Source organism: Coturnix japonica, chromosome 1 (genome assembly GCF_054131305.1).
Source record: "Coturnix japonica strain WE chromosome 1, WE-NBRP24, whole genome shotgun sequence".
Lineage (NCBI taxonomy): Eukaryota > Metazoa > Chordata > Aves > Galliformes > Phasianidae > Coturnix > Coturnix japonica.
In genome coordinates, this window is record NC_140663.1 from 160,629,719 (window position 1) to 160,643,343 (window position 13,625).

Below are 13,625 nucleotides of genomic sequence, written 5' to 3' on the forward strand. Positions count from 1 at the left end.
TGCCCCTGTACTCGGCATTGGTGAGGCCTCACCTCAAGTACTGTGTTCAATTTTGAGCACCTCAGTACATAAAGTACATGGAGGTGCTGGAGCAGGTCCAGAGAAGGGCAACAAGGCTTGTGAAGGGCTTGGAGAATCAACCCTATGAGGAGAGGCAGAAGGAACTGAGGCTGTTTAGTCTGGGGAAGTGGCTGAGGGCAGACCTTATTGCTCTATTCCAGTATCTGAAAGGTGCTCACAGCGAGAGTGGGGTTGGAAGCGGAGAGGTGACAGGACGAAGGGAGATGGCCTCAAGCTGCACCAAGGTAAGTTTGGGATGGACATTAGGAAACACTTCTTTACAGAAAGGGTTGTTAAGTACTGGAATAGGCTTCCCAGGGAGGTGGTTGAGTCACCATCCCTGGATGTGTTTAAGAGCCGTTTGGATGTGGTGCTCGAGGATATGATTTAGCAGAGGGTTGTTAGAGTTAGGGTACTATGGTTAGGCTGAGGCTGGACTTGATGATCATTAAGGTCTTTTCCAACCTGAGTAATTCTATGATTCTTTGTCCAGCCACAGGAACAAGGAATAAATGCCATATTATAAAATCACAATAGTAAAACTCCCCTATAGTTGTGTCCTATACACATATTTCTAAGCAGGTATCATACACACTAGCATACATCCAGGTGTATGTATGCTAGTATCATACACACTAGCACGTATCCAGCTGTCTGATATACAGTACCTACTTATACTTACATTCCTATTCAGACATCAATATCTATGATGTTTGTATATAAATGTGTACTAAAAACTAAGAAATTTCCTTCTATTTCCTCTGAAGCCTGTGCACCTGTCACATCTTAATTCAAATCCTTTACCTCTCTCTCATTGAACTTATCTAGAAGAGCACCTGCTGTCAGATGGGCAGTCAATACTTAACACTTAAAGGAAAAAGAAACTGTCCTCAGTAATGTTATGGCACTCAAAGCAGCGTAACTCTTCATTCAAAGCTAAAAACCATGAAAAGAAGAAATTTTGATTACTTCAAATACACCTCAATCAAACTGCTGAAAGGAATCCAGGACTGAAGATATTCTCTAAGAAAAAGCTATTTTGTTGTTGTTTTTGAACTTTGAGGAAGAAAGGAATATTGTGCCTAAAACAGGCCTACTCTTGGTACTAAAACTCATCATTAGGCCATGTATTGTCATTTTACTATCTTGTTATGTGTAGAAAATTGAAGGGTTACTACCAAGGAACTGAAAAACAGAGTATATACTTCTGAATAAGCCCATGTTTTTCTACAGGAGATGATGCAGCTGGATAATGAACTAAGAAAATAGCACCACAATTTCTAATTCATTTTCCCCCCCTAAATCACAGGGTCTTTTTTTTTTCATAAAGCACAACAGGACTATTTCACTGAGTATTAATATCCAGTTACTGGCAAACGATTAAAGAAAGCATGCTGGAAGACAACTGCAGTTCTCCTAACATTCAATTTGCCAACTTAAAACAGGCATTGTGAACTATAAAAACAGAAATGACTCAGAGTCTTCAGGAGTGGTTACTCATTAAGTGGAAAAATCCTTCCACGCACACAAACGAAGTAATTCTGCAATTCTTACGTCTAGACAAGTGTACACAAAATTTTAATATATTTATATCTTATTATGTTTCTGTTTTACCTTTTGTCTCCTCTTTTCTTTTCGTTTATCTTCAGTATCTTGCAACATTTTTTCTTTCCAAAGATCAAAAAAATAGGAAGGATCAGTATAGAACTTCAATCCATCTTTCTTATCATCCCTGCAAACACAGTAGAAGAGAAGCTAAGAAAATACGAAGCAGCATTTTTGAACTAACAAACCTTACCTTCCAAGGTCTTCCAAATTAATTTTCTCTGCATCATGACATGACAGGAAGTCAAGTGTGTGAAGTGCCACTCCTGGCAATTGCAACTTGCAGTTGGCTTGACTCATGCCAAGAATCTCGGGGAAATGGGGTGAAATCCACAGCCCTTCTGGAGGCTCGCTCCTAACTGACAGCTAGTGTGAAATTCCCTGGTCCTACAAGATGATCAGTGCCAAAATAGGATGTGTAGGGGACAAAGAAGCCTAAGTTATGCATGGAAAACAGCTGACTAAAAATAACTGGAAAGGGAATATTTGGTCCAATCCAGCCAAGGAAGCACATCAGTACTCTGAAGGGCAGAAGAACTAGGAAGGTGGTACCAACTGAGGGTTGAGTTCTGCCAAACTCTTCTAGGAGGGTTTGAGACAGAGCTGACAGGGGCTTGGTAGTATGAATTGACAGCAGCACCCACGATCACTGAGACTGTTGGATCAGGGTATAGAGAGAAGATCTTACACACTATCTGGTCCTACAGTGGCTAAATCCTTACTTTCTGTGTGCTAAATCTCCTCATTACTAAGATCTAACTTATTAAAGGGAGTAGTGGGGCCATTCTTCCATCCCTTCATCTTTGATCAGACTACAAACTGAAGTTAGTATAAACCTTATCCAAAGCAAATAAAAATAATTTAAAACCAGGGGCAGTAAAAGACTCTAAAAAAGTAAATTTCACTAATGCATTCCTAATACAAAAGGAAGAATGCAATAAAGCTCACTGGTAGTACTATCCTGATACAAACTGGACCACAGCTTTGCAGTACACTTGATTGATATAACACTCACTGGATGCCCATAAATATGGAACACAGATGTCTGTAGCAGTGAGCAAAACACTTTACACCAGCTATAAATTGAATAATTTTATCTTCCAAGTAAAAACTACCAAAAAAAAAAAAAAAAAAGAAAATGAAACCAACCCAACAATGTAAATGTTTTATGTCGTTCCTAAACAAAAAAATATATTCAAATAAGCTACCACAGAGCTTGAGTTCCTGCTTTAGGTAGACCTCACAAATCTTGTAATCCAGTACCTATCAAAAGTTAAAGGATGAAGTAAGTAAAAATGTGTTTGCCCACAACCCTTCAGGTGATGCTAATTTCGTTAACACGTGAAATCAGGAGAAAAAAGACAGTGTGAGAGCGCACACATACATACATATCAGGAGATGGCAGAGAAAGCAAAAGCAACAAAACCAAATTTCTAGATAAATAAACCAAAGAAAGCATTGTTCCCTGCATCATTAATTTTCTTTTCACTTTTTACATGATGAATGGCACTTGCCCCCTGATACCATGCTGCCACGTAACACTGTTACGCTGAAATACAATGATTTTTGTGTCAGATACAACCTATGATTTTCAGTGTGGTAACAGCTATTTTTGTTTTCATGAACAGAGAAGTCTTCAACAAAAACAAACCTCAATAACCAACAAAGGTTTCCCCATCCACTGTAGTCACTCTCTATATACAAACATAAGAATGCAAGCACTCAATGTTTCCATACCTGTAAGGTGAAAGAATATTCAGAGGAGGTGGTTTATCACTCTGATTATAAATATCAGCCACTGGGTTAGGAATGCTGTTCTTTGAAACTACCTGCTGATCTTGAATTGTTGAACTCTTGAATGCTTTTTTCATGTTGATGTCCTGTAGTGATACTGTTAAAAACAAAAACACATTTAACATATATCTGAAATTAACTTAAGTGAATTTAAAATTAAATTAAATTAAACTAAAATATCTGTAGAAAAACATGGAAAACAGAAAGATTTGTCTGTACTTTTCAGGAGCAATCACGATATATATGTATACAGGCACGTAAAAACTGATGTAGCAAATCAAATTTACATCCCACTTGGTCCAGAAGTTCACTTGAAATAACAGGAACACGAACCATATGTCTTGGTAGTTGATGATGTAATCCTGTCATATGTAGATGCGCAATGATTCCCCCTTTTTTTGCAGGGTTCAGCCTGGATTTCTAATAGCAGAAAGTCTGGCTTCAGCCATGGAACACAAAGTTTGATATTCCTCTGTCACAGCATGGTTTATAATTACATCAGCATTCAATCCCACTCTAATGATTCAATTACAGCCTCTGGAATTCCTGTGAGAGCATTCCACGACTTCTACTGTCTTTCAATTCCCAGTGTTCCCATACAACCAATAATGTCTTTCAATCTTAAGTCTTCATCATCTCTCTACAGAGAGAAATAGGTTTGCACATTCCAATAACATACTTTTATTGCATCTTTGCTGGTACACAGCCCTGTCAGTCTAGCTAGGCTTTCTTTTGTGCTTAATATATATTTCCCTGAGATGGAGTGTCCTTTGCTGAAAAGCTCCAGATAATGCCAATCACAATTTAAACGTGACAGTAAGCTACGTTATCTTCTATTCTTAGGCAACCTGACGTTTGGTGGGAAGGGAGAGTGCTGTGTTTGACTGTCAGACATGGAACTGAAGTCTTCACTGGCTTATTTACAATGATATTATTTCTGGAATTTATTGTATGTAACAAAATGCATATTCATATGCATACAGCTTATTACCATGAAGGTGACAGCAAAAGTATAAACTGAAGGCAATTTAAAATAAGATCTGATTATAATCTCAGTCCATTCACTGGTTTAGTGGAAAGCTAAATATTATACTATTCAATATTAATGGCACCATTTAACATTAGCAGTAATGTTAAATATAACATACAAGCTTTATAAAGAGTACTATTAAATGTATTTAAAGTAGTATCCATTGATAAATGGATACTACTTACATTGTTGTCCTGATGTAATAGGATTTCACATTTTACTATATGTCAGAAATTCTAATTTTCTGGAAAACAGAAGAAGTGATTCAAGCAAGACATTCATGCAGTGGCTGGCTCAGACAAGTAATGGAATATGAAAGCAAACACACATATTAGAGCTTTCAGGACCAGATAGAAGCATGTTCTGCTCACTTTGATGAAGGAAGTGCTTTCAAACAATGTAATGAGATGACTCAAATTCTTCATCTTCACTGTTTATTTATGATATTACTGTGTATATATGTTTTAATATTTCATAACTTTCGGAACACATTGCCCAGAGAGGTGGAAGCTGCCCCGTTCTTTGCAGACATTTCAGAGGAGGTTGAATGAGGCTCTGAACAGTCTGATCGAGCTGTGGTGTCCCTCTTCCCTGGCAGGGAGTTGGACTAGATGACCTTTAAAGGTCCCTTACAACTCTGAAGATTCCATGATCCCATAATTTATGATGTTAATAACCAAATGTTTCCGCAAGTGAGGACACAGCAGCAGAAACTGCTGTTTTAAATGACTAGGACCTCCTAGAGAGCTAGGCAAAGCAGACATCCGGGATTCCTTAAGAAGTGCTTCAAGATCTTTGGTAACTGTAGCCAGTGATCCTGAACCCACTTCAGTAGAACAGTCTGTTACTACTCCATCCTGAAATGAACAGATCTGAACTTTTCCAAATGCACTCATTTATTTCCAGTAAGGCTCAGACTTACTCACTTACAATTTTTTTTTTTAATTCATGGACTAAAGTTCTCCCCATGACAAATGCAGCTTAATAGTTCCATTACTTCAGGCGTTTCATCAAGTAATACTAAGTCAAAAATGAAGACAGTTATATGACCTGAGATTATTTTTCCCCTTGCTCTTCTAACAAGTTTTCTTAGTAGTGCAAGCTGGGAAAAATCAAGATGAAATATTGGTTCAAGATTACTTTGAAAAGAGAGAGACTGTTATGTAATTAAATACAGTGGCCTTGTCAACATCACTCCTGGCTCAACGCCTTCACACAATTACTTACCTTCTTCTACCGTTGAATCCAGCTGGGTGACTTTGACAGCAAGGCGATCGATTCTGTCTTGAAGGGAATTTGCTCTGATGTAGAAGCTGTTAGCCTCATTAAACAATTCACCAAATATGTCTTCAGCATGTTTACCTGTATAAGAAAACAGGCAAGGAAATCTCTTTGCTAGAGAGATACAAAATACAAGACAAATGGCTTTGATATCTTGCAGTTATAATACAACACTATCTGCAAGATTGTAACAACATAGTTTTTCATTTAGCAAAGTTCTGGGCAATAGAATTGGACAAAGTCTCCAAACACACTAAATGCTGTGTGAAGTCTATTCTGGACATCCAGCTTGGCCATCTGCTTAAAATAACAGAAAAAAAAGAAAACCCAACCAACAAATCCCACGTACACACACAAAGAAATGCACGCAGACTGCCAAGCATCATAAGGCTGCTCATTAAAACCTGCCTCCTCCACAGTGAAAAAGATGACTTAAAATTATTGCTCTAAAAGCTGCTGAAGTACATCTGGAATACTAGGATCTAGTAACCTATAATCATTAACATTTATTTAATTACAGACACAAGCACAATGTTAAAACAAAGGCAAAGTGAAGCAAACTGAAGCAGGTTCCTCAAACAATGTGGTTTGCTCAGCTTTATGCTTACCCTCTATGTCGCTCTGTCACTGAAGCCTTCTGTGAGACTGAGATGACAGTGCCCACATTGAGCATGGTTTGTCTGAACTGGACAGAGTACAAAAGAGGAATCTACCGTCTTTTCAGCCTCCCTTTCAGCTGTCATGTTTTCTTAACCACTATAGCAGCATAGATCATATAGCAGTCTAGATCTGTAGCCATAAATCCCATTTTAATTAAATGTGCTACAGTGGATACAAGTGCCACATGACAAAACCAACATTGTGTTTGCCCATCCCATCCCTAGACCTTTCTTCTCCCAAAGTACCAGACACCCGCATCCATTTCATTCACCTCCTGCCCCAGTCATTCTCTCAGCTCCATTTTTAATATCCCCTCTGCACCAGAAATTCCTCTACAAATTTCAGATTCCACCTGCCCACTAAACTGACAGTACTGCACCTACTTACGTCTCAGTCCCCCCTTCTACCTCTCCCCCCCCTTCTATCTCTAAGGTCCCTTCCAACCCGCACGAGACTATTACCATTACTACTCTGCAAAGACACTGTTGATATTAAATTATAATTCCACCAACTATTTACGTATCCAGTATCTCAAGACTTCTATGTTCTGTTAGTCCCTCACATAGCAGTGGAGCTCCAGTCACTTCTGTGCCTTCATGACCTTATGTTGGGCTCTCTCCAATGTGTCCATGGCTCTCTTGTACTGGGAGTATTCAGAACTGGACCCAGAACACCAGGTACAGCCTCACCAGGGCTGAGATGAGGGGAAGGATCACCTCCCTCAAGCTGATGGACATGCTTTGCCTAATGCAGCTAAAACACCATTGACCCTCTTAGCAGTTTGTAGGTTCATGGCTCCTCCTTCTTGCCTAGCTGAAAACAGGCCAGATACTTGCTTTCCTCCAGATGCACACACCTCCTAGTTGCCACGACTCCAAACATTACAGAGAATGGCCTTGTGATCAATGCCAATTTGAAACAGCAAGTAAGTTAATGTACAGGATAAGATCTAATTAGGAAGTGTTCAATACAGAAGTATATTTATGGCTTTAATACTTAGTCTTCAAAAGTAATCAGGTGCCATTATTTCTTACACGTAACCTTAAGTCAGTAACAAAACCACAGTGCAACAGATCCTGTTGCAGAGACCAGTTTTTTTAATTGGCAAGAGCCCTACTGCCATCAGTCCAAACTCCAGTGCCAAAAGTTACAGAGTATTTGTGGATGGTGTTTCTTCAAGGTCTTCCCTCTGTGTTTTACCCTATGAAGCAAGCATCATACTCTTAAAGACAGGCTGCAGGTCCTCACAAGTCCTACACGGTAGATTCTCTTCCTCCAAGTGGAGGTGAATCCCCTAGTCAAGCTTTTGCCTTATGTAAGAAGAGCAGTTTCACATAAAACTCTGCTTATTCTGCCTGTTCTCCAAGCCAGCTGGCTGCAAACAAACCCAAATCTGAAGTCATAATAGAAAAAAAAAGCTCCATTGAGATCACATTCCCTTTGGATAAGAGCTTGTTCATGTCTCCTGAAAAGAGCAGAAGCAAGCCAAATTTGTAAGCAACAGCTCAAATCTGCCAGTTTTTAGAATCTATAGCGGGCTTACAGTGAAACATTAAAACACAGTATGACTGCAAGATGGACTTGCACTTGCTCTCTCCATGCTTCATGCTGTGGGAATACCCAAAAGCTCTGATACTGTCAGCAAGACATACTACATTAGCTCCGCACAATATTTTTCTATGATCATTTCCTTGCTCCCAGTTGGCTTGAAACAAGCCAAAAAAAAAAACCCACAAACCCAGTGTTGTCTGAAAAAAAACGCTCTGCAAACATGATGGATTTTCCTGTTATACTGTGGATAAATCTGGTTGTAAGACCTCACTCATTAAAAATCACATTCATCTGTTCAAACAAATGACGCATCACTTATCCACATAGATCTTTAAATGGACCCTAATAAAGTACATCAGGGCTGTCTGAACGGACTTCAAATGACCTGAGAAACCTGCTAAGTAGCGGACATAAATTGTTTCTCAGCTAGTTCCTCAGCAGCTGTCCTACGAGGATGTGAATACACATGGCAGCAGATGAATTAGACCCAATACTTTACATGGAGAAGTGGAAGCTAGACATTCCGAGCAAGATTCAATAAGGCAGAGATGTTAAGGAACTATTACCCACATTCTGGCAATCACTGTATAACTCCAAAATGAGGTCAGATACCCCTGAATGTCATCAGGAAACATCAAATGTTCTTCTGCACTTTCTGAAACTCGATACAGAGCAACGGCCAAACGATACAGCAATTGTAGGTAATAGTAAACGCAAATGCACATTAACTGTAAATAACTTCAAGCTGCAAATTAGCAGCTACTGCTCAAAAACAAACAAATATTTGACAACCACTTAGATACTCCCCTGAAAATGTCAACTCAAAAGTCCAGCAGCAGTTAAAAAACAGCATTCCTTGAACTTTCAGGGAATTAATGGTAGAAAGTCACTGTGACACTGTTTGGATTACAAGTGCAACTCTACATTTAAAAAACCCCTCTAACTTCAATTTCCCAGACAGAAATAAATACCTACTGAATTACAAAATGATCTCACTCCAAAAAAAAAAAATGTTAACAGGGCATGCCAACTCACAACATATCACCAGGAAGATAATAATGACTTAAAAATCACAGCTAATAACAGAAAAACATGGAAGATAACCACTTTCCATTATGTTTCACAAGTATCAAAAGGAAGAAAGGGAACAATTTCTATTGTGGGACGTTTTGCCACAGGTCATTGTGCATGAAAAAATGCACAATTCTTTTTGAGCACATCTAAACAATTCCAGAGATGATAGATAGGTTTACAAAAGCTTGCTACATAGGATGATTCAGATAAACCTCCAGCTCAGAAAATCTCTAAATCACTGACCACTGGAAAGAAGAACGCAATGTGTATCTGGTACTCTCTCCCTAAGCAGAGGCTATTTAATATCATCACAAACTGAACATCCATCTAATGGAATCCACAGCCAAACCACACAGGCTTTACCAAACCATTTACATCTGCAAAGTGAAAAAAAACTGATGAACTGATTGTTTCTTTCCTAGGACCAGAATCATCAGCACAAACAACAGCTGCCGGCTGTTAGATGCTTTCTGAAGAAGGCAGATTTCTCATTATTAAGAAGCCTTATTCATCTTGCAAGTACTCCACTCCAGACATGCTAGAACTGCTAGATGTGGTGTCAGCTGAGAGGTGTAGCGTGCAGGATGTTCACTGTGGAGCAGCCTGTAGATTCGTTTATGGCAAATTCCATTCTTTCAGAATGTTTAATTTCATTCATATAATTTGATAAAGCACGTTAAAAACAACAACAACAACAAAGGCCTAAGAAATAATAAGACCTTAAATAAACTGAAATGTCAGTCAGATCTGTTATTTAATGCCAGGAGGTGGAAGTTTGCTGTCTTCATCTTGGACAATTGCAAGCCAAGAACTACTCAAGTGCTAGTTCCATACCTAGCACCAATTTCTCACATCTAAGAAAAAGCTGCTATGTAACTATATCATAGCTGTTTCTTCCTCCTAGTTAAAAACATCAGTGAGGCTCTTCCTACATAAAAATTTAAAATACAGAAGAGCATAAAAGCAATGAAGTAGCATAATACCATTGTATTACATAGGTGGCAATGACCCAAATCAGTTTTGCTATTACAAAAAGCTATTTTAGAGCCTTCCATTTGTTCAGTTTTTCATCAGGAAGCTGAAACATAAAAGAAGCTGCAGATACTTACTCAAGCTGCTTAGCTGGCGTATGATAGCAGCAAGGGTACTATTTGTCACACATTCCAGCTCACTAGTAATTCCCTCTGGTAGAGCTCCTCGGCAGAGATGCCTCGGTTCAATGTTTCTTTTCACCAAAGGCATGGCTTACAACCTGGAATTTACAGAAAAACAGAGATTGTGTTTACAACAGTGGAAATAAGAGCTATGAATTTATTCAGCACACATTCAGCTTCTTCTGAAAAACATACTTTACCTTCCTTCTTTTAAAGCACTTGCTTCAGTCTTCCCCTTGTAAGATGCTGTACCACTTCTATAAATGCAAAGGAATCACGTGCTCAAGTCAGAATGTGACAAGAACACAGAGCACACAGCTGACATAGACAACACGCACCAATTCCAAGGCAAGAAGTATGCTATTTACTGCTATGCAGACCAGTGCTACAGTGTGCCAGTGCTTCGCGGAATCATTGGACTTCAGCAGGCATTTGCATTTTAAAAACTGGCAGTTCCCCCTGGACTCACAGGAATGAATGCTGTCTGCAGTGAGCAGGCCCACTGCCTTGGCACAGAGCATTCGCCCAGCAGGCCACAGACTGGTCATCCACACACTGCAGCCCCATAACTGCGTCAGATGCTGACCAACCCTCATCCCAACAGGTTTTCTATCAAAACAATGAATTCATCTGACAGATAAGGGCACAACACCTGAACAGAAACAGGCTGGGTGAGAATAGAAGTTCTATGTGATGAGAAAGATTGTTTTCCATTAGTATTGTTGGATGACATTCTGAATGAGGCAATAAAATGTATTTACCACAGTTTGGACACGTGCCAGATGAGAGAAGACTTTTTTTTCTGAGAGAACAAAGGCTATTAGAATTGTTCATCTAGGGGACAAAAACCAAACATACATAGATGTAGTATAAACTAGGGAAAACTAGTGGAACTGAATACTTCATTAGGCTCAGCCAGTGTGGAGGGAAGTATGATGCTGGAAACAGAAAAACAGATAAGAAGCATTTAAGGAATCAGCTGACCAATTAGTGAAAGCAAAATGCTCAATTCTTTAATGAGCACTTTTTTTGCCTAAGTTCTACAGAACCATTCCCAGATGAAAACCATGCAGAGATGGACTTTCAGATGTAAGACATTTTCTTTAATTGTATTTTCTATTGCTGTTTCCAGCCTTCCAGAACAAGGACTGCTTGTTACAAGGAACTGAACTTGTCTCTGTGCCTGAAAGAAACAGCAGCAAGTTTACTCCATTCTGATTAATTTATGCATTAAGAGTAATTATGTAGGCTACGATGCTGTATTTTCCAAAGAAACTGAAACCACTCATTATAAAAAAACCTCAAGGAATTAAATAAAGGTTCCTTGAAAGTTGCCTTTGAGAAACAGCAACAATCAAGTTAAGAGCTCATGGGTTAAAATTAGGGCAATACAGGACATCTGATGGTTGGGGTTTACCACAGGATTTCTGATCAATGACAGACTGCTGACAAGGTCTTCTTACTTCAGCTAAAAGGAGCACCATGCTCCCAGGCTCTCATCCTGACAGGGGATTACAAACACCTGGATTTCTGCCAAGAAAATAACATGGAAGCCTAAAGCAATCCAGGAGATTCCTGGAGTCCATCCAGTATAACTTCCAGATCTAATTATTCAACAGACCAACCAGAGGTAGAGTGTTACTGGATGTGGCGCTCACCAATAAGGAGAAGACCATGAAAGAGACTAAGACTGGAGGCAGACAACATGCATCCCAAGGTCCTGAAGGAACATGTTAGTATGGTTGCCAAGTCATTCTCCAACATATTCAAGAAGTTACGACTGTCAAGCAAAATCACTGGCAACTGGGAAAAGGGAAACATCACTCCCATTTACAAGAAAGGAAGATCATGGAAGCAACAGGCTGGTGAGCCTCACCTCTGTGCCAGGGAAGATCATAAAGACGATCCTCTGAGAAGATATATTCAGACAAATGCAAGATGAGGAAGTGATCCAAGACAACCAGCACAGCTTCACTAAGGGCAGATTGTGCCTGACCAATCTGGTGGCCTGCTATGATGGGTGATGGCATCAGTGAACAAGGGAAGGACAACTGAAACCATCTACTTGGATTTGTGCAAAGTCTTTGACATGGTCTCGCACCAAACCCTTATCTCTGAATTGGAGAAATATAGATTTGAAGGCCTGACTATCCTACAGATAAATAATTGGTAGGATGGTTATAATCAATGGCTCTAGCTCCAGGTAAAGACCAGTCAAGAGTAGTATCACCAGGGATCCATCTCAGGACTGGTGCTCTTCAACACCTTTATTAATGACCTGGACAGTGGGATTGAGTGCATCCTCAGTAAGTTTGCGGAGGGCACTGAGCTGACTGGTGCAGCTGGCACAGTAAAATGAAGGAATGCCATCCAAAGTGACCTGAACAGGCCTGAAAAGTGGGCCCATGTGAATCTAAAGAGATTTCACAAAACCAAGGGCAAAGATAATGCATTTAGCTCAGGCCTGGGGCTCTAAGTACAAGAAAGATGTGTAACTGGGAGATGGTCCAGAGGAAGGCCACAGAAATGATCAGAGGGCTGAGAGCAACTCTCTTATGAAGAAAGGTTGAGGGAGCTGGGCTTGTTTAGCTTGGAAAAGAGAAGGCTCTGAGGAGGCCACACTGTGACCTCCCAGTACTGTAAGGGAGCTTTTAAACAGGAGGGAGAGTGACTTCTTACACATTCTGATAGCAATAGGACAAGGGGAATAGCTTTAAATTAAAAAGGGGAGATTTAGGTTAGATGTTAGGAAATAAATCTATACTCTGAGTGCTGAGGTGCTGGCACAGGTTGCCCAGAAAAGTTGTGGATGCCCCTTGGAAGAGTTCAAGGCTGGGTTGGATGGGACCTTGGACAGCCTGATCCAGTGGTTGACAACTCGGTCCACAGGAGTGGGGTTGAAACTACATGGGCTTTAAGGTCCTTTCCAGCCTAAGCCATTGTATGATTCTATGGTATCAGTCTATGATTCCCAGGTTTGTGTTGTGCAGTGAATGCTGTTACTGCAATGGTGTTTCACTGAGCTCCATGTTCCTCCGTTATCTCAGGTTATTCTTCAGCCCCAGTTTATTTCTAGCAGAGAAACTCATCCTGATTATCTGCCACTACATTAAACATATTGAATCAGATATGTGATAGACCACATTTGGATTTTAATATAGTTTTAATATAGCTTCTCTTCCCATCCACCACACAGATAAACAGAAAACAAAACAAAGAGTTGTTATTAATTTCAAGACTTACACCAGTTCAGAAGGTTGGGACCAATCACAGAAGATTGTTTTACTTTAGCTAAGTAGATACCACAATCAGAGACTTGCACCTAGGATGAATGGGACCAAGCCTTAGCTGGGCATCACACAGCTCCTGATCCAGAAGCCTGTCTGCGTAGTGCTCACACCATTAGCCACACTGAA

General features: G+C 39.8%; 1 protein-coding gene across 9 annotated transcripts in view; it reads right to left on the reverse strand.

Annotated features, from left to right (window-relative positions):
- WASF3 (WASP family member 3) overlaps positions 1 to 13,625 on the reverse strand; it is a 59,895-nt gene that overhangs the window by 14,197 nt on the left and 32,073 nt on the right. For all 9 annotated transcript variants that reach the window (XM_085536346.1, XM_085536341.1, XM_085536342.1 and 6 more), the window contains 4 exons: positions 10,165 to 10,307; positions 5,717 to 5,851; positions 3,403 to 3,556; positions 1,675 to 1,792 (listed from right to left, as the gene is read on the reverse strand). In XM_085536346.1, the coding sequence (XP_085392472.1) occupies positions 1,675 to 1,792; positions 3,403 to 3,556; positions 5,717 to 5,851; positions 10,165 to 10,297 (540 nt within the window). In that variant the 5' untranslated portion in view covers positions 10,298 to 10,307. The remainder of the gene's footprint in view (positions 1 to 1,674; positions 1,793 to 3,402; positions 3,557 to 5,716; positions 5,852 to 10,164; positions 10,308 to 13,625) is intronic.